Source organism: Mchenga conophoros, linkage group LG6, assembly GCF_057382185.1.
Source record: "Mchenga conophoros isolate Kocher_MC1m ecotype Shallow Benthic linkage group LG6, M_conophoros_male_GT1.1, whole genome shotgun sequence".
NCBI classification, from domain to species: domain Eukaryota; kingdom Metazoa; phylum Chordata; class Actinopteri; order Cichliformes; family Cichlidae; genus Mchenga; species Mchenga conophoros.
The window spans coordinates 4,385,088-4,411,905 of NC_140531.1; the positions used below are offsets into that span (position 1 = coordinate 4,385,088).

Below are 26,818 nucleotides of genomic sequence, written 5' to 3' on the forward strand. Positions count from 1 at the left end.
AATCCATAATTCCTCTTTTAGGTTTTAGAGAACAGACTGTGAGAGAGTGTGCCAGGGAAAAGTAACAACAAAAGGATAACAAAAAAGGATGTTGCTCATTTTAAGTCAATGAAAATAAATTATACAGTCATGTGAACTAACATACAAAGTCTGTGCCACCACAGCACCGCAAATAAAACTAATGTGTTGACCAAATTGTACATTACACAGATCTGCTGTGTGTGGTCTTATTTTTACTGAGTTCAGTCATAATGAAGATCATCAGGTTGACTCTGCTGGTCCTGATGCCGACAGTATAGTGATGTGTCGGTCACGAACGAAACGGCTCTTAGAGCCGGTCTTTGACGTGAACGACGCGAGCCGGCTCCTTATTGCAAGCCGTGGGGTTTTTTTTCCTTCTCTCACCCTCTCTCTCTTTCTCTCTCTCGCACTTTTTTTCTGCTTCACTCAGCACGCGAGCCTTGTGCCTTGCGCTGTGCAGAGGGGGGCGGTAGTTACACTCGCAGTAGCACAGGAACAGAGGGATGATCTGATATCGTGGTGTTCAACAGTTACAGTAACTTTGATTATTTTTACTGTATATATTCTTATACTCTGCTTTAATCAGTGTGTGCCTTACTTGGATAAAACAAAATTCTCCATGAGCCTGTGCATATTTTCATTGCTGCTTTACTTCTGAACTCTGTTTACATAATGCATAGTGTTATTTAAAACAAATTCTACTATAATTTGATTCATTTTCCTATTCAAGAATTAGAACAGACAGAGTCGGCCCTCCCTGAGTCTCTTCATAGGCTTTTCTGTATGTCAGTGTCTCTTTATCTATTTGTATGTGCTCTGTCTGGTGTGAGTGTTTAAAAGGGAGCACTAAAACCTTTGCATATCTAGAATATTCTCGTTCAGAAAGGCTAAACTTTTCATAGCCAAAGTTTTGCATTTGTGTTATGAATAACTTTCAGAAAATAATAATCATTCTTGTAGTTTATTTCTGTACATCTTGTGCATACACCGAGTGCCTCTCAACTTTTATTCACTCTCATTTTCATTCATGTTCATTCATTAAAAAATAAAATATCAAGACAAGTGGAAAAATTAAATACATGTTCAGTTATTGTGTTTATGGCATAGGTGTCAAACTCTGGCCCGCAGCCTAATTACATTTGGCCCGCGAAGCCACACCAAATGACTATCAGAGCTGGCCTACTGGTATTATACAGCTAATATATATATTGTTTAGTATTAAGCTTTGCTTGTTCCATATTCAGTTTTCCAGCAAAACTTATTTGAGTCCATAAGAAAAGATTCATTCTTATATCTGGAGGAAGATTTTTTTTTCAATAAATATTGACTTTGTTCCAGTTTTGAATTTTGGCCCACTGTGTATTTGAGTTTGACACCCCTGGTTTATGGTGTTGATTCTTATGTCATGTAGAAACACTTTCAGCTCAGAAATGGTGGCTGCTGGTCATAGACTCAGACGACGGACTTGAAGGTCTGGAATCTGATGTGTCCCCTTTCCCTGGAACCTGTCAGGATAAACACATCAATCAATAAACTCATGTGAGCTTTTCTGTAACACAAATCACCGATCAGCAGCAGCTGAAGCAAACTGTGGTTTTTGGATTACATTTGGGTAAAATGTACCTGTTCAGAGGTGTGTGAAGGTTTTCGAGAACTATTTCTGAAATATAACAGGAAGTCAACATTTAAAAAATGCTTGACATACACAACTGTGATATAAAATTAATTTCTTAGACATCTTACATGGAACTCTCAGACTGTTCGTTCTTGGTAAGATGTTCTTTGTCTGAACTCTTCTGATGTTTCCCCTTCCTATGGAACCTGTCAGGATAAACACATAAATCAATCCCACTGTGAAGTTGCAGTAGAGGGCTTAATACATTCCAGTGATCCCAGAAGCTATGCTTTTGGGTGCAATTTCCCCCTGGGTAGGGGGGATCTTCAATATGATCTTTAAGGTGACGCAATATAGACTCAAAATTATTTGTACTATTTGCAGTTTGAACAGCTGTCGCAAAACAGTTATCAAACTCTACAAAGTACTGAAATAGTTCAGCTGATGCCAGGCAGAGAATTAAAAAAACCTCAACATAAGGTTAATTTATTCTATATATTCATACTTTTTTTTTTTTAAATCACTGTGTGTCTTTTCTCCACTCCAAACCAGTTGAGGTCTGGCCTGGTATTGCTTGCATGTTAAAAGGGCGTTTTTCTTTCGCACTGTTGACAAGTGCTTGCTCATAGGAGGTCGTGTGAATGTTGGGGTTTCTTTCTAACGTTGTAGGGTTATTACCTTACAATATAAAGCACATTAGGGCGATTGTTGTTGTGACTTGGCAATATATGAATAAAACTGATTTGAATTGAATGATATACAAATTGTTTTGGTAAACTTTACCATTTTTAAAAACAACAGTATAGAAATAATGAGTTAAATTACAAATTTGAAGCGGCAGTATTTTCTTTTTTGTCCACTTGGACAATTATTGTCTGCTTTTGAGCCGAGAAAACAATTTAACCAATTTGAAGAAAATGTGTAGCAACAGTTGAAACACTGCAATCTCACCTGATGAGAAACGCAACAGCAAGAATCAATCCCAGGGTGCTCAGCCCAAACAGGACGCCCAGAGCAATGACCAGCACCTGATTGGAGGTGGACCCTTGAGGGTCCACCATCTCAACATCAAAATGAAGCTCCTCCCCAAACAACTGAGACAGCTCTGCATTCACAGCATTTGATTGGCTCTGCAGTTTCCTGGTGGATCAGACAGCAAGAGGTCAAAAGAAATCTGTCACATGACCTTTTTACACAGTTCACCAAGGTGATCTTTCCCTGATTATATCTAAATATAGAAGTTAATTTTTATGAGACCAGGTTTAGATTTCAAACTGGTCAAAATGGTAGGTGCCTCTGGAAAATTACTCAAAATCAACATTACTCAGACTAATGAATTTCAGGCAAGTTTGCTAAAAACCAAAGCAAAACAATACTGAGTGTCTAACAGATGGGCCTGATGTAGAACACATTAGAAGTCAGTCTCTTACTTTATGACTGCTTCAGAGGAAACAACCTCCCCTCCATCTACAGCAAAGAAACGGACCAAAGTCCTCACAGAAACTCTCAGGTTTCGGGTGCCAGTGGATCCATCGTTAGCGCTGAACACCTGAACGATGTTCACAGTCCAGCCCAGAACTTTGCCCAAAGACCTGGGAGACACAAAAATCTATTAGAAGTAACAGAAGTGGATTATAGAAAGCAATCTTTAACACCAGCTAAACCTGTCTTACGTCGATAAATCTTCAACTTTCTTCTCCACAATGTTAGCAGGCTGATTAAGTGAGATGGTCACAACGTTGGAGCTGCTTGCACTTGCCTGAACCATCACCTGGGGGCAGAAGAGAGATTAATTTAACTTGGAATTTAACTTCTTATTAACCTGTTTTATTGAACAAAATAAACAAGAAGATGAATTAAAAGGAAATACTTTGTATTTATGCATATGAAAATCAGCTATCAGTTCTTTTTTGTGTAATTATTATTAATAAAGACTTTTGCCTTTATTCGTTGGAGCAGAGTGGACAGGAAAGCGGGGGGGTCTTAAACACTCACCTCCACTACAGCGGTAGCATGAAGATCGTGGGGATCAGTGGCCTTCACCTCCATTTTAGCTGTCTGTCCAGCCAGTTCTGTTGCTGAGATCACATAGACCAGACCTGAGGATGGGTTAATGTCAAAATAAGGACTTTCTGCTGTCAAACTGTAGACCAGCTGCCCCACATCTCCAACATCAGGATCTGAAGCCTGGAGGTAGAGAGCAAAAAAAGCACTTAAAACCTTTATGAACTAATGTAGTCGATTGTAGTTGATACTAATTTGTGAGCTACTGGATTAAACCAAAAGTCTAAAACTAAGTTATCCAAACTAGCTGCACATCAGTGAGTGACAGCAGTATAATGCTGCTTAATCATTTATGCTTCAGTTTTAACAATGTAATTTATTTAAATTTGTAATAATTGTCATTCTTTTGCAAATTGTTCTTTTTATATTCTAAGCACAGTTAGCCAATAATATTGCTGTATTTTCATTTAATACACAATAAAAGCTTAATACTCGTTCCACTTAGGAGAAACAGCTTTTAGTTTTACATTTTTAAGCATAAATCTTCATCTTTGACGTATCTTTTTAACTTCACTAGATATTTCTTGTCGCTGTGTTTACTGGCAGTGCACACGTCACACTGACTGATTTAGTGTTTTCATTGGTGATTACTCAGCCAGGACACTTGACATACTGGAAGATGTAGGAAGTGTTGCTGTGAATGCTTTTCTCTGATTCCTGGTGATGTGGTGTGTTTCATTGCTACTCACAGACACATTAACCATGAACAGATTACTGAGTGGATTTCAGTTCAAAGTACATTGCATGATAGCAGATGCCTTTTATGTAAACATAAAATCAAAGGAGGCAAACATTCGCAGAACCATTATATTATTTCCAGACAGATGGAAACTGAAAAAGTTGGGTGTGTTTACCTTCACTTGGATGACGGGAGTTTTATAGGGGGCGATGCTGAATACAGAGGCACTATAAACCTCTGGGGGAAACTGTGGTGACTCGTTCACATCCTTCACCTGAACTCTAACCTGAGACAGAAAGAAACATTGAAGAGAATTTCTGTGCAATGCTTAAAGCATTTCAATGTCACATTCCTCTAGTTTGTAAAATGATTAGACGGCAATGAGAGTCTTTGGCTATCTTAATGCTTAGGTAACCTTGCCTAGAGCTTAAAAACAAGGCGATAAGTAAAGCATGATTTGAATGACTGTAGGTATTTGACCTTACAATTGCATTATGGACTACTTTAATATCTGTGTACATAATGCCATACCCACCGGGACTGTACTTTGTTTCTCTAACAATAAACTGTGGATCACTCATAATATCAAGGCTGCCCTTAAGCAGAAAAGGAGAATCAAGTCCACGCTCAAGTGAGGAATCAAGGAAGAAATGAAGGTTGTAAAGAGATCGCTGAGGAGAGGGGGAGGGGAAAACACCTTCAATCTCGGGCTTTAAGAAACAGAATTTTCTGTTGCTTGTTTGGATTACGGTGAGTAAACTCAGATAAGGCAGATTCATCATCTGCCGGGTCTGCTCCCAGTGCAGCAACTACTGCCACAACCATCATCTTGGCATTCTAGTGACTGCCCATCCCACCTTAACTCCTTTCACACTTATCCACTACATTGCCTGTGTGCTGCCCCTGACCTCCAGTACATAGCTGAGTATATCAGCATAACTGAGTATATCTTTTCCTATTGCTTTGAACACTATCATACCCACAATCATGGCAGGAGTACAAAGATGTGGACCATCACCTCACCACATGAATTCTGGACTACCTTACCAACAGGCCTCAGTACATATAGATCGAGAATTGTGTTGGTGATGGGCTCCCCGGCAGTATAGATGACCAACAAGCAGAAGTCCTGGATCCGTTTCTTTTCACTATATGCACCGGATACTTCTACAACTCGGCTAACTGCTTTTGAGTCTCTGATGACTCAGTTGTTGGCCATGTCCCCCATGGGTATAACAAGGACTTTTGCAGGCACCAAACATCCTCCACTTTCAGAAGAAACCATCCATGGAACGGATATTGAGATCATGGACTCATAAGTACATGGTTATTAACGACTAACACAAATGCCATCTACAGAAACAGCTGGTATCTCCTACTGAGACTTGGGTGTTTTGGAGTGCAGGTATAGCTCCTATGACTCTATGGTGGCATCAGCCATCTCTTATGGTGTAGTCTGCTGGGGCAGCAGTAGCTCTGCTGGGGACAGAAAGAAACTAAACAGTTTGATCAAGAAGGCCAGCTCTATGCTGGGATAACCTCTTGATTCAATGGAAACAGTGAGCAACAGGAGAACAGTAGCTAAGCTACCATCCTTGTTAGAGAACACCTCCCACCTCATGCAGCACTAAGAAGCTCCTTCAGTGACAGGTTGCCGTACCCAGGAGAGATTTTGGATGCCTTTTTTTTTCCAGAGTCTACTATGTCTAACAGAAATGAACATGAGGATACACACATGGTCTGTACATATCTCAATGTGCAACACTGTCCACTGCACTATGAAGCATTTAGTTTTTGCTAGACTTCTCTCTCTCTCTCCCATCAACTGTATTTTGTATCATATCTGTGTATATACATATGCACAGATATACAGAACCAAACAAAAAACAAAACTCTGCAATACAGTACTACAGTATTGTTTTGGTATAGTATTATTGTAGTTAGGTTATGCTGTATGTATTTATCCCTGCTGTGTTCACTCTGCTACTGTAATAATAAATTTCCTGACTTTGAGACTAATCTCATGTTAATAACACTACAAGTAAACTCAAAGGATTACTTTACAATTAATTAATTAAAATTTAAAATACAAGGACACGTATTTGGTCATGCTTGGATTGCCAAGGAGCTCTAGTAACACTTCATGAAAACTTTATGCTAGTCTGTTGTAGACACACCAGATCACATTTGCTGTGCCATCTTGACATACCTTCTATCTAATTCTGTTCCCTTCCTCTGTTCCTCTGCAATCAGTGAATTTTATGAAGCGCCTTGAGGCGACTTATGTTGTGATTTGGCGCTATATAAATAAAATTGAATTGAATTGAAATAGCTCATTTTTGTTAAAGTCAATACCGTCGTCATTGCTGATGTAGGTGGATTCCGTGTGTCCACAACCTCCACTTCCAAGAAGTACCATTCCTGCTGTTCTTTGTCGAGCTGTGCTTTGGTGAAGATAGCTCCACTGAGGTTTATGGAGAACAGGTCTTTGTGTGTATTCAGCGAATACGTGACATTGTAAAGGTTGCTTCCTGAGGAGGCAGTGACCTTGCCTACCAAAACCCCTGCTTCCTGGTTCTCAGGCAGGCTGAAGTTATAGGAGGAGCTCAGGAAGGCCACAGTCTCAGTCAGACTGGAAATGTGTAGATTCACCACAACACGAGCTGCAGGGAAATTATAGCACAGAATGCTCATGGGTTAAACTCCCACACAGGTGAAGCTAATTTTTTAAATGCATCGAACAGGATCTTCACATGAACAATTAATTTGTTAATTTTTAGAAACTTAACGGTCCATACAAAATTTAGGATTTCTTAGTACATACTGAAATTTCTGTCGATTTTTTTGTGTAATTCGTAGCTGAGTCGAATAATTTTCCATGCTATAGAAATAAAACTGAACTGAACTGAATTGGTTAACATTGTGAAAAGATGCTTTTAAAGTCAAATCATGTTAACTTCCAATAAATCATTATTTATTAATTTATTCCTAATCCTGATCAAGCAGTGACTGGAACTGAAGACTAATAAAATATAGCATTATGTCTAAACATACGTTTTTCAAATGTGTCCAGTGTTTGAGTTATTCATAAACATTTTTACACATTTCTACATACTGCAGATGACACCTATGAGAAGATATTAACCAAGGAACCAGTTTACCCTGCCAGGGATAAGCTTATTGTGTCCCCACCCCCAGAGTGGAGGCACAATTAGCTGAGAAGGGAGCTCAAGGAAGAGCGTCTGTTTGCCCCCTTTGCTCATGGAGCCTGGCTGGGTGCAGCCTTAGAGGAGTCATGGGCCTGCCCTTCTGTAATTCCACCAATAGCACGAGGCACCATAGGGGTCAGGTGCTATGTGTGTTAGGCAGCAGTCAAGGGTGGTCCAATCCACCCTTGACAGACTACTGGGTCACCTACTTAATGGTTTTAATGGAATCTCCTACCATTACTATGCAGATAACACAGAGTTACACTTTTCTGTCAAGCCCAACAACCTCAACAGCCTTTGATACCACTGCCTTTGTAAATACAGATGTTGCTCTATAGACAATCCTACACTGTTATAATGAAGTGCTTTGAGAAACTGGTCCGACGTCACATCATGTCCTGCCTGCCACCCACACTCGACCCGCTCCAGTTTGCATACAGAGCTAACAGATCAACTGAAGATGCCATCGCTACAACGCTCCACACCACCATCTCTCACCTGGAAGTGCAGGGCCGTTACGCCAGGCTGCTCTTTGTTGACTTTAGCTCTGCTTTCAATACGATACTCCCGGACAGACTAATAGTTAAACTGCTGGAAATTGGACTTCCTTCCACCACCTGCCGCTGGATCAGAGACTTCCTCTCAGACCGTGTACAGAGAGTTAGAGTGGGGCCTCATCTTTCCTCAGCCCTCAGCCTCAACACCGGCTCTCCACAAGGCTGTGTACTGAGTCCCCTACTGTACACTCTGTACACACATGACTGTGTTAGTTCCCACCCAGACAACACAGTCATCAAGTTTGCAGATGATACCACTGTGGTGGGGCTCATCTCAGGGGGAGATGAGACTGCATACAGAGCTGAAGTTCAGAGGCTGTCAGATTGGTGTGCAGACAACAACCTGGACCTCAATACCACCAAAACAAAAGAACTGGTAGTTGACTTCAGAAGGAGGAAGTCCGAGCTGCAGCCTGTCAGCATCAACGGGGAGTGCGTGGAAAGGGTCTCCAGTTTCAAGTTTCTGGGTGTGCACATAGACACAGACCTCCAATGGAGCTCTAACACCTCTGCGGTCTTAAAGAAGGCCCAACAGCGTCTCCACTTTCTGAGAATCCTCAGAAAAATGGACCTGAAGAAGGAGCTGCTGACCGTCTTCTACCGCTGCTCCATTGAAAGTGTGCTGACATACTGCATCGGTGTGTGGTTCTCCAGCTGCACCACAGCACACAGAAAGGCACTCCAGAGGGTCATCAACATGGCCCAAAAAATCATTGGACATCCTCTTCCCTCCCTGAAGGACCTGTACAGCACTCGCTGTCTCAAGAGGGCACGCAGCATCCTACGGGACTGCACACACCCAGGACACCGGGTGTTTAAGCTGCTGCCGTCTGGCAGGAGGTTCAGGCTGCTGAGGTCCCGAACAAATAGACTCAAGGACAGCTTTTACAACAGGGCAATAGCCCTGATCAATGTAAATAGCTGACCTGACTGGATACCTCCCTGGACTTTTTAGGGGGAGGTAACAATGTTTAAAACGATAACAATAATATTTATATTTATAACAAGGTGCAATAATAATTAATGTGCAATAATAACAGTGTGCAATACACATACACTTATTCTTCTTTTTTATACTAAGTTAATATACTGTGTTGTGTTGTTTGTTACGTTGTGATGTGTCATATCGTGTCGTGTTGTGTTATATGTAGTGCCGACGTAGGACAGTTTTTCCAATTTCATTGTACTACTGTACTATGTATGACTGTGCAATGACAATAAAGAGTTATCTTATCTTATCTTATCTACACTCAGGAATCCTGCTCATGTTGGTCACTTTATTTCACTCATACTGTAAACTTTAAAGCTGCTACATTGGTCACTTTAAACCACTTCAAGGTCACTTTAAATGTCAATTGTAAATTGTAACGTTAGACTGTTATCTCTTCATGTCAACTTCCTTTTTTTCACAGTCTGTTTTTGAAGATGAATTTTCTGCAAAAACACAACTCTAGATTGTTTATGCCTCACATTTTCCCCATGCAGGGCTGTAACATTTCAGTTTTACTTCTTTCCTTTCCTATCAATCTGTTCCCAATACAAAGCAGGAATGCATTTATTTCTAAACTTGGGAAGGTTAAAATGCATGCATACTATGATGTTATGGTTTACAGTTAAATCAAAAAATAAAGCTCAAATAACCAATGATGCCAAGAGCCGTTAGACTGACCCGTGGTGCTCAAAGGGGGCTGGCCGTGGTCTGTGGCCACAGCTGTCAGCACCAGTGCGGTATCTTCTGTTAAATCAGCAAATTTAGAGGTCAAAGTCACATTCCCAGTCTGGGTGTTTAGGTCCAAGTATGGCGAACCTTCTCCAGAGAAACTAAAACAGCAAAAATGAAAAAAATACATTTAAGGAACCTTAATAAATACTCCTGCTACAACAACATACAACAACACTAAACTATCTTGGAATATGTTTAATCCATGCATTTTAATAGATAAAAAAATTAAATACAAACAAACAAACAAAAAAATATTCACGTACACAATGACTCTTCCGCCTATACAATACTATAGAAAAAAAATACATGCTTCCCTCAGCTGAAAACAAGAACATGCTGGATCTACTTAATTCAACTGTGGACTTTGGTTGCACACATATGTTTTGCTGTGGCTATGGATGCTGTGCCCTGCCCACCGGGAGCAGCATGACAGTTAGGGCAGGAGTGCTGGACGTGTGGGTGGCCAGGAAACATTTGCCAAGAATGTCCACTCGTGGAAGCTGCGCAGATGATGTGCACCACCAGCCTTCTGACACCCTCACCCAGCCCAGGAGAAACATACAGAAGTATGTATGCCTGTGCTGTGCTCAGTTGTTACCTCGAAGTCATCAGACACCAACTCTGGGGAAGAAGAAATGGTGGGGCCTTCACGTGAGAGCCCACTGGCTCCGGTGATTTGCTCCACAAAAGATTTCCCACAAGAGCAGTGATGACAGTCTGAGCTCAGCCTTTCAGCAAGTGATCAAAGTTGATGTAGCACTGAAATTTCTGTATTTTGTAATGAGTGACAGTTTATATTGAGTGAGTCATGAGTAGGGATGGGTATCGTTTAGGTTTTATCCGATACCGGTGCCAAATCGGTACTTTTGAAACGGTGCCGGTGCTCAAACGGTGCTCAAACCGGTGCTTAAAGAATGGAGAACACAAAATTGGTCCAAAAACCTCTCATATTCAGCTGGTTTTATGTAAAAAGATAACAATGTTAGCCTTTTCTGCAGCTATGGGGCATATATGGTATCACTCTTGGCTGGAAGCAGTGCTTAAACAATGGAAAAAATACAAACTTTGTCCAAAAACCTCTCATGTTTAGCTGTTTCCCTCTTTTTCTTTGGTCATTTTAGCCTTTTTGGCCAGGGTGAAGGGAGTATCTGCCATCAAACAAGAAGACAGCCGCATGTAGCTACGACGCTGTTTGCTAGTTCACCTTACATGCATTAATGTAATAACGTGGTTAGCCTACTCAGCGTAAATTACACGCGAACAACAGAGAACAACGGCTGCTGCTGCCATCAAATACGGCGCATTTCTCGGCTTTTAAAAAAAACGCTATGCGTCGCCAGGTGTTTCATCGGATTCTTGGTGTTACCTCCTTTGACAGTATCACAGTATCAGCTTAAAGCACTTGTTGCTGCTGAGTTTGCATATTTTGCTGTGAAGTACAGCCAGACTTTTGACCGCTTCGCCTTGGGCATTTTTAATCTGTAGCTCTGCTCTAACAGAACGTACGTACCTGGCCCCGCCTACTATCCTCGGAAACGTAAAATGATTGGCTAGAAGTGTATCACAGCTCAGGAAAAAAAAAGCACCGAAATAAAGCACCGAAATGTGCGCTGCTTTTCGGTCTGGTTACTACCGTTTATGTCAGAACCGGTGCCATCATGGCACCGGACACCGGTACCCATCCCTAGTCATGAGACTCATACACAGGAAGAGCACGCCTAGTTGTTGGTGCCTAAAAGCAGGCGGGAATTTATTTTCCAGGCTATTTTCCATTTACTCCAGAGTTATGATAAAAATCTGGAGTAAATCATTGCCCAATTTTAGTAGCTGGACATCTGAGGGGATGTGCGCCAGTGTTGCGCAGGTTGTCACGGGAGAATTTGTTCCAGGCCCAGGAATGTCAGCAGTGACTTTACAACATTTACAACTCAGACAGTTTTCACTGGGAGATAAATTGCTCTTAGCCCTGCGTCAGATTTGTGACCAAATCAAGCAAGCCACACAAATCATATCACCTGAGCCTCCTGAAAGCATAAAGACAGGCTGAATCCATCTCTGGTGAACCGATTTAAGGAAAGAAAGAAGTTGGGGCCAGAAGTGCCAAATTTAGCTTCCATCCTCACTCCATTGTGACAACCATCTCACACAGGCTCAGAGAGCAGATGTTGCTGCATTGCAACAACGTTTTGGAGATGTGTTTCTCACCTGCCCGGTCTTTCCACTCACATAGAGCACCATTTTGAAACATGCCCTGGCGTGACGATGCAGTCACTGCATTGCAGTGACTGCAATGTGAATGTTGGAAAGCAGAAACTGCGAGAAATTGCGTCAAAACCCTGTTCAATAAAACGCAACAGCATTCACTTTGGTGGTACCAGGTCTTTACTACACAGACAATTAAACCTATACTTAGAGCTGGATCAGGTAACCCTGAACTCTGCCATTGCAGAGTTGCTAGAATGTTGGGAGACTTTTCTATGATGCACTGAGCATTCCTCCTCTCCTCTTTTCACTCACGATGCATTTACATGGGCGATCGTGGCTCAAGAGTTGGGAGTTCGCCTTGTAATCGGAAGGTTGCCGGTTCGAGCCCCGGCTTGGACAGTCTCGGTCGTTGTGTCCTTGGGCAAGACACTTCACCCGTTGCCTACTGGTGGTCAGAGGGCCCGGTGGCGCCAGTGTTCGGCAGCCTCGCCTCTGTCAGTGCGCCCCAGGGTGGCTGTGGCTACAATGTAGCTTGCCATCATCAGTGTGTGATTGTGTGTGTGAATGGGTGGATGACTGGATATGTAAAGCGCTTTGGGGTCCTTAGGGACTAGTAAAGCGCTATATAAATACAGGCCATTTACCATTCTACCTCATGTCATTAACTTTTAACTCCTCTCTCCCATAGTATGATTTTTTGTCCTTGTCTTCCTATGTAGCAGATGGTTGCACCTCCTTGAATGTGTTCTTTACACCATAACCAGGTGCTTGCTTATCAGGGATTGCCTGATTGTTTGAGTGTTTTTTCTCTAATATTGTAGAGTCGTTTTTGTTGAGAAGTAGAATGATATAAGGAAACCAGAATCAAACAGAAAAGTCAGAATCATAAAGATAGGAGTTCGTTTAAAAACAGCCCAAAAAAGAATAACACTCGTAGTATTTATAGTTTGTAATGTATTATCGTGATACAAAAAAACATAATTGCAGAGTCCCTGAAATTTCCCAAAGCCTTCCAACTTTCAATTTGTTACATAAAGAAGGTGAAATGACTTTGCAGTCACATTCCAAAAGCGTCCTGTCCATCTGAACTGACCTGTAGGTGACGAGAGAATTGTTCCCGGTGTCTCTGTCAGTAGCAGACAGCGTGAGCAAAAGCTTTCCTTCCTCTGCGTCTTTCAGCAGGATGGTGCTGACGTAGTCGCTGGAACTGAAAACGGGGTTGTTGTCGTTCAGGTCAGCTAGGCTCACTCTGATCGAGGTGAAGTTCTGGTGTTCAAAGTCCAAAGTTCAATTACAATAGTAATTGTCAAGTACAACTTAAGAGTGCCTTTCTGATGTGAAAATACTCAACTGGACCAAAAGTAGACCTAATTTTGTAAAATACAAGAACTTTTTTGGAATGTTGGCTGTTTCAGGGTCTGTAAGCATTTTCTGTAGTTACCTCTCTTGGAGGGTTGCCTTTGTCTAAAGCCGTCACAGTCAGGTCATATGTTTCCCTGCTCTCCCGATCCAAAGGACCAATAGCCAGCAATGTCCCATCCTGTAACACAACACATGAAACTGCAACACACATCCAACATAATTATACTATACCTACAACATAACTACAACCAGCCCAAGAGCACTCACATAATAGTGAAACAATCATTTTGCCCCTCTTTAGGACAGATTTTTCCATCCAATCCTAAAATATGCAGCACTGCGAACAATGTCTATACTGTAACTTTTGTTGCTGCTTCCCAATACAGTGCATTGTAGAGCCCACAACTACTGTAATTGATTAATTAATTAAGGCCCTATTATACATTTCTATTGTGAGTATGACTTTCCTTATTTTCTGTCATATACACTAAAATAAAACCAAATAAAAATAAAATAAAGGAAAACTTTTTCAATCAGAGTAGGATATTGATCTGGTCAGTTAAGTAGCAAAGGGGATTGTTAATCATTTTCAGCTGCTTTGGTGTTAACAGAATTATCATCAGGTGCTTTAGAGGAGCAACAAGGAGAGAAGCCCCCAAAACATGAATGAATGGTTTTACAGGTGGGGGACACTGACCTTTTGTCCCTCAACATATTTTCTGACTGTTTTTTCACTGGGTTTACATTCAGCTTGTATCAGTAGCATGGCAGTGTGAGGTGATTCTTGGACTCTACGGAGGTTGCACAGGTATTACCACTCCTCCAGGATGGCACATCAACATGTGTCATTGACAGAAGGTTTGCTGTGTCTCATAAAGTCTCAGTAATATGGTGGAGATTCCAGGTCACAGGCAGTTACTCTACATAAGTGGAAAGGGCCATAGAAGGTCTTAATCCATCAGCTGGACTAGTATCTGCTCCTTTGTGCAAAGAGGAACAGGATGAGCACTGTCAGTCCTACAAAATTACCTCCTTCAGGCCAGTGCTATGAATGTCTCTGAGCAAACAATCAGAAACAGACTTCATTAGGGTGGACTGAGGGCCCAACATTATCTAATGGGCCCTGTACTCACTGTCTGGCACTGTCTGTGGAGCCTGATCAGAATTTGCCATAGAATTGGCAGGTCCACCACTTGTACCCTGCTGAAAGCAAATTCACCCTGAGCCTAACAAGAAAGGGTATGGAGAAGCATGGATAACGCCATGCTAGCCAACGGCATACCTGTCTGTGGAGGTGTATCCATGGATATCTGATGTGTTTTAAGCGTTCCTTTATTTGTTTTTCTTTCTTTTTTTAGAAGTTTATGTCCTCTTATACTGCATACTAAATAAGGCTCATTTTGTGCCAAAGGTTCAGACTTCAGATTGCGCTAATACAAATGAACAGAATTAATATGTGTGTGGCAATATATAACATCATGTCAGGTAAAGCAGTCGCTATAATAGACAAAAAGCGGAATTCTGGCATGTTGGAAAATGTTCCCAGCTGTTTTTTCCCTTTTGCCTCACCTCTCTGAATCTAAAGACTGGGTGGGGGGAGATAAGGGAGAGGGTGACCTCTCCATTTAGCCCAAGGTCTGCGTCTGTGGGTGTGATGGTAAAAATTTCTCCTGGGCTTTCCACTGAGTAATCGCCTTCAATGATCATCAGTGGGTCAGGAATGCTTGGGAATTGTGGAGAATTGTCATTGTAATCAAGGATTGTGATATTCAGCTGAGCCGTGGAACTCAGACCATCAGTCACCTGATCCACTGCGACAACCTGAATAGAGACACAGAAAACACAGAAAGTTACTGAAACCTCCCCCACAGGATTCTACTAACTTTAGCTCTTAGACACCAAGTTACTTTTTTTTAACCAAAAAACATAAAATTTAGCCTGGGCACATAGTATTTGTTCCCTTTAACTTATTATTATTGTTATTTTTGCTTTTTAACATTGCACAAATTAACTACAGTAAAGTTATATTTTTACACATAAAAAGAAAATGGAAAGAGGACTGAATAATGAAAAAATGAGAAAACTATTGCTGAACTGATTCTGTGCCTCTCGTTCTTCTATTCCCAATGTAATAATTTCAAAAATGGTTCAGTGGCTCACCATTGGGTTATAAGTATTTAAGTTTTAAAAACAGAAAATATTTGATGTGTGTATACGTTAATACATGGCAATCTAAGAATGCCATGTATTAATTACGTTTTAAACAATAGTGCAAGACAATATAATATCACAATTTTCAGTATCCATACATATGTTGTATATTTACCTGTAACAAATAGCTGTCTTTTGTCTCTCTGTCCAAGGCTACATCTCTTCTCAGTGAGACGACTCCCTGCTTATTGATCTCAAAAGTGTCATTGTTGTAAAGGAAGTAGCCATTGGAGAAGCCACCCTAAAAAGGAAGGTAGTTATGTTAAATAAGACGTCTTCATAACCAAAGGTAATTATTAAGAACAAATCAGGTGCATATACTGATATATCAGTACAACTGTGGAAAAACACTTTGGTCTTTTTGCACAGTAGACCAAATAAGAACCAAAACTTATCATAGCTGGACCCGGTCATGTAACTCACCTCATCCTTGTCAGTAACTTCCAGCACCAGGATGGATGCACCACCGGGCAGGTTCTCATAGATGAGTATGTGATTGATTTCCTTACTGAACTCAGGTGGGTTATTATTCACGTCCTTTATCTTCACCACCACTGAGCCATTCCCATTTAAAGAGGGTGTTCCCCCATCAGTGGCCTGAACCTTTAGGGTATACATATTTGCCTCACTGTAGTCCAGAGGCTGGGCCAGTCGCAGGATCCCAGTGGATGACTCCAAATCAAAAACAGCAGGGTCTGATGAAGGGCTTTGCTGGAAAATGCTGTACGTAACTATTCCATTTACACTTTCATCAGGATCTAGAGCTGATAAGGTGAGCAAGCTTGCACCCACTGACTCTGTTTCTAAGATTTCAACCTGATACTCAGCCACTGAGAACTTTGGTGCGTTATCGTTGATGTCAGATACTTGTACCGTCAGAGTGGCTGTGGCTGACCTGGCTGGACGACCCTGATCTTCAGCCACCACCAGCAGGCTGTATTCTGCCTTGGTCTCCCTGTCAAGTGCGCCGGCCAAACTGACCATCCCAGACACAGGATCAATAGAAAAGCTCCCTTCTCCTCCTCTCAGTGAATATCTGATCTCCTTGTTGAAGCCACTGTCTTTGTCTGTAGCTGGAACTGCAGTAACATTGAATCCTACCTCTGCATCCTCCAGAACAGATTTGGTGACTGAGCTGGAGGCAAAAACTGGACTGTTGTCATTGATGTCAGTGACTTGGACCTCAACCACGGCGCTGTCACTGGTTGTTCCGTCAGTGATGGTAATTTCTACTGAGTAGTTTTGAGGGCCTTCGTCATGGTCAAGCTTAACCTTGGTGGTGAATTCACCACTGTTGGAGATTTCGAATTTGTCACCTTCTGTTGTAACTAAAAACTCTGGAATAGCTGGAGGTACTGCAAGGAAGTGAACCTGAAAGAAATACAGAATTGACAAAATCCTACTATGACATTTAAAGTTAACTATAGCAACAACAGTGAGTAGCTAAATGTAACTTGGCATTTGACACAGGAACATTTGGATGATAAAAACACTGGTTTGCACACAAATTCACTGGGAAACATACCTTAAGAACTGCAACTCCTGGCTCCTGCTCCTCCTCTATGGTAAAATGGTAAAGTTTTTGTAAAAACTGAGGTTTTGAATCACCAGGAGCAAAAATATTCACTTGTGCTGAGGAGGAGCGAGGTATGACGCCACCTAGAGGACAGATGAAGAAGAATATTATGCTACTTTAATGATGGCAGGCATTAAGAGGTCAGCTGGTCTACTTTAAGATTATGTAACAGTAGTTACTTCCATCTTAAAGTTACTCAGGTGACAGAACTGACTGTAAAATGCCTTGTTGAAAGCAATGAAGTTCTGTGAAAAATATGAATTAGTCATATGAGATTAAAAACCTTGGCACATGCAAGGTAACAATGTTATGATGCTAAAGTGGATTGATTGCTATGACATTACACTTAGGCATAGCAACTAAGAAAGCAGGCGGTGAAGTTGTGCACATATGCTGCAGTTGTGCTGCATACATGCCAAATAATCACAGTGTGTAAGTTATGATTTAGTGAATGTCAGAATAAGTGATTCTGAAATTGAATAACCTATTCTGGCAAGCCATGTCCGCAACCACAACAACCTCAACAATATTAACAACAACAATAATAAGAATAATAATAAAAAAATCTACCATCTTTTGCTGTTACATAGAGAGGGAACTCCAAAATCTGGTTTTCCTGCAGGGGAATGGTTTTAGCTAGTGTAATTTCTCCGGTGTTTTCATCGATTGTGAAGTATCCTTTACTGTTCCCAAAGTCAATAGAGTATTTAATCTGCCCATTTGCATCGACATCTGGATCTTCTGCCCTAACCTTGGAGTCACATAATACAAATCACAGTTTAAATGTCACGGAAATTAAAAAACAAAACACAAGATGATAACAGCAAAAACAAAAAACAATATCTTTGGATGATATGCATAAAATATGATTTAGTAATGCCATGAGAAAGTGATTATCTTTTTTAGTTGTAAAAAATATTTTTCTGAGTTGGTATGATTGAATGCAATGCAAGCAAAAGAGTAAATTGAAGTGATTAAAAAAATACACATGCAGTTATATGTCTTATTGAGAAGAACTCACTAACCTGGACCAGCAACAATCCCTCTGTTTGATTTGCAAACACTTTTCCCTCATACACGCCGCTGGTGAATTTAGGAATGTTGTCGTTTTCATCCAGAAGAGTCACAGTAACTTGTGCTGTTGCAACATTGTTGGGTTCATGTTGCTCTCTTGCTTCTACCTTTAAAATTAGTACGAAGAACAAAGTTGAGATGAAAGTTGGGACAAACTTTACTCTTTGAAAAACACAGTTTTTCTCCCACGTTTCAATTATTTTAATCTGTTTAAAACTGAATGGCTCAAAATGAGTTTTCAAGTTTTTTTTAAACATGAATTAAGACCCAGTATATACTGACAGTTGTTTTATCTTAAATCTAAATGACCTGAAATGTGATTGTTTCAGTGGTCTCTCGGTCGAGAGCTGTAGAGTTTTTCACTCTGACTGTCCCATCAGAGCTGATAGAGAAAGGAGCAGACTCTGGGATGATCCTCATGGTTCCCACAAACCCTCCCTAGGAGTGAATATGAAAATGAAGAGAGTGAATGAAAATATACATGCAGTTTTTATATATTATTAACAGCATCAACTGACAGAATATATCTCGAAATCATATGTGTATTGTAACTGTAGACTACCTGGTCGAGATCAGTGACAGGAGCTTTGAACAGAACAGCATCAACAGGCGAGTTTTCCACAAGTGTCACAGAGTAGCTGGGTTCATCAAACCCTGGAGCATTATCATTAACATCCTCTACAGTGACAGACACTACTGTCTCAGTTGTCTTCATACTGTCGTCTGTTTGGGCTGCCTGAAGAGTATTAAAGCAGAGCGATATTTAGATTTAGATAACGAATAGCAGTATTTGTTCATATGGGCCACGTTCTTAACTTTTGTGCAAATTCTATATGTAACACAAGTGAAAATTGTGTGTTTAAAAAAAAGTGTGTTAAATTTTGATGAGCCTTCAGCTAAGACTGAACCATTTTGACACAACAGACCTTTTTACTCTTAATGAATGCATAGATTAAAATGTCAGTACCTTGATGCTGATAGAGATCATGCTGCTGTTCATTTCCTCTCTATCGAAGGCAGCAATCACAGACAAAACTCCACTGGAGGGGTCAATGTTGAAGTTTCTTTGATATTTGTCTGGAGAAACTAAACAAACATAAATAATTTAGAGGTTTTCACAGGTTTAATGTCGTATTAGTAAAACAAAAAACTGAACACATTTTTTTAAGCATTTACCAGCACTGATGGTATAAGTTAAAGTCATGTTGATCCCAATATCTCCATCTTGTGCCTTTATTGTCTCTGGTTGAATGGTATGGAATAATCCAAGCTGAAGTACACAACACACACGAGAGTTACATTCTGTATTTCAAAGCTGCCGCAGTGACGTTTCCAGAGCGTTGCTTGCGTTTTACTCTATAACAGCTAGGATGGGCCCCAAATAACTAACAGATTTTGACATGTTTAATTTAAAAAGTGAAGATATGTAAATGAAATCTGATTTGTGATGTTAGTCTAGATGTTTTGAAAATTTAAGGAAAAAGAAGAAAAAAAGAAGAAGAAAATTCTGGACTTCTGGCTGGTTTTGGCTGAGTTTATCCTCTCAGAAAGCATCAGCATTTCTGAATCTTGTTCATGTTTGTTTTTTTTGTCTTTGTATAGTTTTATTTGCATTTACTACTGCACTGTGTTCATCATGTAAACATGGCTATAAAATCAAATCAAATCTGTTTGTAAAAAAAACCCCCATGTCTTGTAGACATGAAATTCAGAAGGAACATAAAACATATTGGAAAAAACAAAATTTCCAGAATTAATATTTAAAGACTGTGATTAAAACACTACGTGTACAGAATTAAAATTTTGAGACTTACTTGGTTCTCTGAAATAAAGGCCTGGTACAGACTGTGGCTGAAATAGGGATTCAAGTTATCAAAGTCCTCTACATTAATCACCACCGAGGCTGTGTCATTCAATCCTCCGTTATCCTGCAGCGAAGGATAGTAAGACTATAATCATATAGATGTTCTTGATTGAAGTAGTTCAGTTGCTCGAAATAATTTTAACTCACCTTGGCCGTTACAGTAAAGTGGTAGTTTTGGACTGCGTTGTAGTTCAAACGTCTTTTCAACATAAAGGCCCCTGAGTCAGTAACTTCAAAGTCTTCTGTGGCTGGTGTCTTATGAAAAAGCAACAAAAGCCCAAAACATCATCACCATGTTGTTATTGTTACTTTTTATAATGACAGATTAAATACAGACACGTTACCGACGACCAGTATGAATTACCTTATGTGAAAGCTTAATTATTTATATAATTTTCACTAACATTTGCATTAAAAATGTTTCTTTTTTACATAGAAAAATGCACAAAAAAAGAAACACAAAAATTAGTGAAGAGCTTTATTCTCAGCTAACACTGAAGTGACAAGTAAATAGAACTGCACGTTACTTAAGAAACACATACTCTCACTAGCTTTTCAAGAAATTTTAAATGTGTTTACAATGGAATATGTCACTCTGTTGTTTTGTGAGGTGGCGTCTGCATCCACAGCTGTCACTCGAATAACCTCAGCATTCAGATTAAGTGTCTGAAAGAAGAAAAAGTTAAATCATATACAGCCAGAGAAAAACACGTTTTGTAGTTCCATCCTATCCTTCTTAATTTTCCTCTTAAGTACAGGTGTGATTCTCACATTTATAGAAATGTATCATGCAACTGGTCTACATTCCATTTTTTAACAGATTTTAGTGGCTAACCTCAGAGACATCTTTGGAGTACAGTTTCTTTTCAAATATCGGAGCGTTGTCATTGAGATCTATGATTTTCAGTGTCCGAGTGTTATTGTACTGTAAAATAAAAAATGAAATAAAATAATTTGACATATTTCATTTGTAATGTATATTTGTAATGCATAAATATTGAAACTTTGCAACCACAGAATATCACCCACCTTAATATTACCATCACACATGACAGAATAATACAGGGTGGTAGGACTCTGTAAGACAGGAACACAGTGGATTACCTTCAAATGAGTCATTTATGTTTAAACTAAACCGAACAGCATAAAAAAAAAAAAAGATAATGAAATCTAATAAAAACTGCAGCTGATTATAATAAAATGTTGCATAATTGTAGAATTTCTTAAGTGTTGCCCATTGTGTGTGCAGCAGAATTTCACTTGGATGTTTTGATGTGTAAGACTATATGCTGCTGTGGTTATTTAGTGCACTGATTTACATATTTTTTTTTTTACATATGTTTTTGGCATTTTATTACAAAAGGCTCCCATTAAGTTTTTAAAGGGTTTAGTATATTGGTCTTCAGCTGCAATGGGAAGATACTGTATTGCAATCAATAGGAGTATGCTTGCAGATCTTTAATTTGGCAGTTACTGAAAATGTTTCCTTTTCTTTTGATGTTTAAAATAAGCTGTATTTATAATACATATGGAATTTCTGGGAAATAGGTTTGCCCAAACTTACAGACATCGGAGCATCTGCATCTAGAGGTTTCTTGGTGTGAACAACTGCAAAGCTGTCCCCAGGTGTGAAACTCAGCTCCAGAAACTCAAGGTGGGGAAGAAAGACATAGTCCACTAACTTCACACTGGTTCCTGGCACGATACCATCGATCCTCTCCACATCCCCTGCAGCATCATGGAGAATTATGAAGAATACAAGATAAACACTAAATGTGTAAGTATGGATAGTTTTCCAGACCAGGAGAAAAAAAACATTGTATTTCTTGTTTCTTTCATGCCATAGTCTTCCTGTCACAATCCTGGGTGTGTGACGCAGTGTGTGTGCTTTCCGGTTAATGTTATATTCTTCAGTATACTTCCTGGTTCTGTTTCCTTGCCTCCCCTGAGGGAGTCTGCCATGTCTCTTGTGAATTTAAGTTCTGTCTCCGTGTTTATTCATCTGTTTCCCAGTCGTGTCTCTCACTTCCTCTGTCCCCTATGTTCACTCAGTCTGTGTCTTATAGTGTGTCTCCTGTTTCCTGTTTTACTTGGACAGTCTCGTGTCCTGTGTTATTGTTTTTTGTTTTGCTTCCTACCTCTCTCATCGTGTTAGATCTGTTCCAGCTGTGTTTCCCTCCTGTTTCTCATCCTATCGTTACCTCCCTAGTTCTCTGGTCCAGTCTTAGTTTTGCAGTTTCTTAGGTTTAGTTCTTTGTTTCTAGTTTTTGCGTTTTTGGTTAATAATACTTGTACTTGTACATGTTTTAATATTTTTGATACAGGAATAAAACTGCCTCCCTCATTTCACTCCTTTTTTGGGTCCTCACCCAGCCTGCCACACAGTGCATCCTTGACACTTGTATTACTACCATCACGCATTTATTCATTTCATACCAGACTAAATGATTGTTGGCACAGGAATATACTATGTTTGATTATTTTGTTATTAAAAAATTATAAAGTAAAGATGAAAGAAGACACTTTACCTGAATATCCTTCATTGACTTCACCTATATTTTTAGAAGGAGTCACCGCTTCACAATTTATGGTTGAAGAACCTTCAGAAACAAAACCGATGAATTAGCACCGAGTGAACAGATTATCGATATTACATAAAAACACTATTTCTAACAGCTGATATGCAGATGTAACTGGGCATGTCCATTTCACTGAGATTTCTTTTCCATTTTGTTTGTTTTGTTTTGCTTTGTTTACATTCTGATACCAGGCTTTTCTTTTATCTGTGGTTCCTTCTGTGCTAAAATGATTTGCCAATATTGTTATTTAACACTTTCTTCTCTCTGATGGTGTTAACTTCTAATCTCTTACAAGGTACCATGCATTGTTTTAAAAGGCACCACCGGTGCTGCTGCAGTAATATTTCAGATATGGACAATGGTTGTATTTTCTTTGCCTGACACCCTCCTGATTTTCAGTTTGGTTTGGCTCCTTGGATTTACTGCACTTACTCTGTCTTCCTTTTGATATGAACACTTTTGGTTGTAGTGATGCAATTTCCGGCTCTTTTTAGAGAACCGGCTCTTTCGGCTCCCAACCGGCTCTTCAGGTTGTTTTGTTGCTTTAATTAATTTATTATTAACAACAATATAAAATTATGCACAAAAGGAATTACTAATGTAAAAAAAACATGTTTTAATTTATATATGTTTATATATAAATATATGCGGTGGCCCCTAGAGACAAAGAACCTCCCAAACACATTTCTAGCATTAACTGAACTTCAAAACAGAGCTACCTAGATCACTTAAATTACACAATTGAAAGCATATGCGCATTGTTTGTGTATTTATACACAAGCACTCATATATATTTAAATAAAAAAAAAAAAGTTCATTTACCTGTTACTACCACACACCAAATCTGGTCGTTGGTACTTCCTGGCTTGTGTAGCCACTAGGTAACAAAAGCTCAACACTGCCCTTACCATCCTGGAGCACTTCTGTTGTGTTTTGTACGTGTTTTGGAGTTTGTACGTGTTTTGGAGTTTGTATGTGCTTTGTCTGTAGGGGCCACCGTAAATATACTTTTATTTATTCACTCCACATAAAATGTAATAAATAAATCATATAATACAAAAATCAACTATTCACATTTCAACTTTTAACTATTTAAATTTTCAGCTGTTTCCTTTTACAAATTTAAAGTGAAAACAACACAAAACACTGCAAAACACAACACAATTAAATATAAATTATAATATGAAAACAAAAAGAAGATGCACATTCTCTGTCATATGGGCCCGCATGAATCCGCACTTTCCGAATCCTTTATCATCTGCAACCGAAAATAGTTGTGGATGATTACTATACCTTTCTAATGTGACGTTGTTGTCCCTGCTCTCTTTCTCTCTCTGTGCTACTGTGAGTGTAACTACCGCCCCTCCCCCCTCTGCCCAGCGTAAAGCACAAGGCTCGCGTGCAGAGTGAAGCGGGAAAAAAAGTGCGAGAGAGAGGCTGAGAGAAAGAAAAAAAAAACAAAACACGTGACTGCTCGCGATAAGGAGCCGGCTCGCGTCGTTCACGTCAAAGAGCCGGCTCTAAGAGCCATTTCGTTCGCGAACGACCCATCACTACTAAGAGCTGTTTCGTTCACGACTGACACATCACTAGCTGTATCACAAGGTGTTTAATCATTCCTCCATTTCAATCACAAAAGCTTTTGCTATGGCTGTTTAGGATATGTGCCACAAGTTCGCTTGTGGGAGACATGTTTGTGAAAACACCAACTGTAGAACTCCATAATGATTTAGTTTGTCAATTGACTCTTCACATTATATTTCCATTATATTCCCATGTATAGTGACTTTATGTTACCAATTAAAATTCATACACTCATGATGACCAAGTGGAAATTTCTATTTCCATGACATCATGACTATTAGAACAGGGCACATTGCTCCTGATATCAGCAAAGGGCCAAGGTTTAACGTACAAACCCCACCCTTTGTACGTGCTGTATGAGGTTTAATCATCATTATAAAGGTTTTTAGTTCCTTCAGTAAATAAAAAAATCTCACATTTAATATTTAACAAATATTATAAAATAACTATATAATTTGATATAATTTGAGGGCATGTAACTGTAATTTTAATAGTATGAACATAATATTTTGCGTGATTTTATTAGCTATGATAAAGTTATTTAACCAAAAAGTAGTTGATTTGGAATAGAGCAGGTGGAAAATTTTGTCAGATTTGATTGATTTCAGTGGGGATAGGCCAGTAGATAGATGAATGTGAGTGCCAATTATCTGTTTGTGATTAGCCCTGGTGACCTGTCCAGGGTGTTTGTACACTGCATCTCACCCTAAGACAGCTGGGATAGGAGCCATTCTGTCTCTCACAGTTGAAGTGTACCTCTGGTGCAAATTACTGACCTGTGTCATCATTTTAGGTGGGGGAACTTGCACAATCGGTGGCTGACTAAATACTTTTTTGCCCCACTGTATTTTACCTTAGGGGATTGATCACATGTTCTGACAATAATATATAGGTATTAGTTTTAAATGAAGGATAGGATCATATATCTGATTTATACTTTATTCCACACAGTTAAGTATTGTAGTATTGTAATAGTTAGAGGTAGACTAGCACACCCAGGCACCATTAGACATTAGAGACATTAGACCAGGGGTTTCGAACTCCAGGCCTCAAGGTTTTAGATGTGTGTTGATCCAACACAGCTGATTCAAATGGCTAAATTACCCCCTCAACATGTCTTGAAGTTCTCCAGAGGCCTGGCAATGAACTAATCATTTGATTCAGGTGTGTTGATCCAGGGTGCTATCTAAAACCTGCAGGCCCTCTAGGCCTGGAGTTCGAGACCCCTGTCTCACCCTTGAAGAGGAAGGGGGCCTCCTGGGGGAAGCTGCAGCTTGTAATTAAACCCATTTCAAAGACACTCATCAAGTGCTTGTGTTTTATTAAACAAACTTCCATGACACAAACAAGACACACTGACAGGGAAAAATCTGTGAATAATTTACTCCAACACAAAACTGCAAAATCTGTTAGTAGCCTACTCCGGTCCTAATATCACGTTCATGGTTTTAGACAACAAACATAAAAGAAACAAACAAACAATCCAACAAAAAACAAATACTATTAATAACAAAATATACATATGAAAAATAAAAGCACTTAATTAGAATCGATCCTTACTGCTAAATTAAGCTTAATGTTGTTAGTTATATTGGATCCAAATGCTACTTCAGTTCCCACAAACAAACAAGAACTGAGGCACCAGTGAGAGTTAAAAATAGTCTAGATTTTTTTTTTATCGGCATTAAAATGATCAATGTAGCTTTTCTCTCACACACTACAACACAATCTTGTCTAAACTGGACTTTGAAACACAAATACTGAAATGTGAAATGAGTTTGAAATCAAGCATTATCAGCACAATTTGACATTGCTATAGTCTAAGCAGAAATAAAAAGCTTTATGGTACATTTAGTATGGGGTAGAAAAAGGTGTCACCTATGGATTACTCACTGCATAGCCTGATACCCTGCAGGACTTAATGATAGCTCAAAATGTTTACTATTAATCCAGGTATCCCATTGTCAGAATTTATCATCTATAACTACACAAATACCATGTATTTCTGTTTGATTTTTGTAACTATTGGAAAAACCGATTAATGATTCCATTATCAGTATAATGTAATATATGTATATAGTAAAAATAAGATATTCAGCATAGACTGAAAACAATCATCATCATTTTTCCAGCTGTTTATGGTACAAAATAACATTCTTTCCATTTATTCAGGCTGCACTTACCTATTGGACTTCCAGTGATGACACAAACAAAAATGGATAGAATGAGGACCACACAAATCTTATTCAACGTGTCCATGTCGGCACAGTTGTTCTTCCCCAAACCTGAAAACCGACACTGAATTGAACACATGAACAACAGGTGTTAAGAGGAACCTGCTGTTTACCTCGCCCTCTTTTGTCCCCAGTAATATTATTTTATGGCAGGTTGTAAAGGGTTATAGGTTTTATTGATAGTGGATCAGGCCAAAGTACGAGTTTCATTTCTCCTTATCAACAGTGCAAAGGAATAACATTTTACTTCCTTTGTTGTTA

At 39.5% G+C, this 26,818-nt stretch overlaps 1 protein-coding gene across 1 annotated transcript; it reads right to left on the reverse strand.

Annotated features, from left to right (window-relative positions):
• Positions 1–963: 963 nt before the first annotated feature.
• Positions 964–26,655, reverse strand: LOC146571892 (protocadherin Fat 4). Its single transcript, XM_085275892.1, has 30 exons — positions 26,507–26,655; positions 22,689–22,760; positions 21,725–21,888; positions 21,190–21,237; positions 20,996–21,085; positions 20,740–20,826; positions 20,308–20,415; positions 20,111–20,224; positions 19,473–19,566; positions 19,264–19,382; positions 18,859–19,032; positions 18,606–18,734; positions 18,248–18,403; positions 17,793–17,973; positions 17,172–17,305; positions 16,070–17,017; positions 15,762–15,887; positions 15,005–15,256; positions 13,515–13,613; positions 13,167–13,339; positions 9,815–9,966; positions 6,735–7,042; positions 4,555–4,665; positions 3,632–3,823; positions 3,310–3,407; positions 3,067–3,228; positions 2,588–2,776; positions 1,765–1,842; positions 1,645–1,681; positions 964–1,526 (listed from the first exon to the last, which is right to left on the reverse strand). Exons 1-30 carry the CDS (start codon positions 26,634–26,636, stop codon positions 1,446–1,448), a joined length of 4,806 nt encoding a protein of 1,601 aa, XP_085132018.1. The 5' UTR covers positions 26,637–26,655; the 3' UTR covers positions 964–1,445.
• Positions 26,656–26,818: the final 163 nt, after the last annotated feature.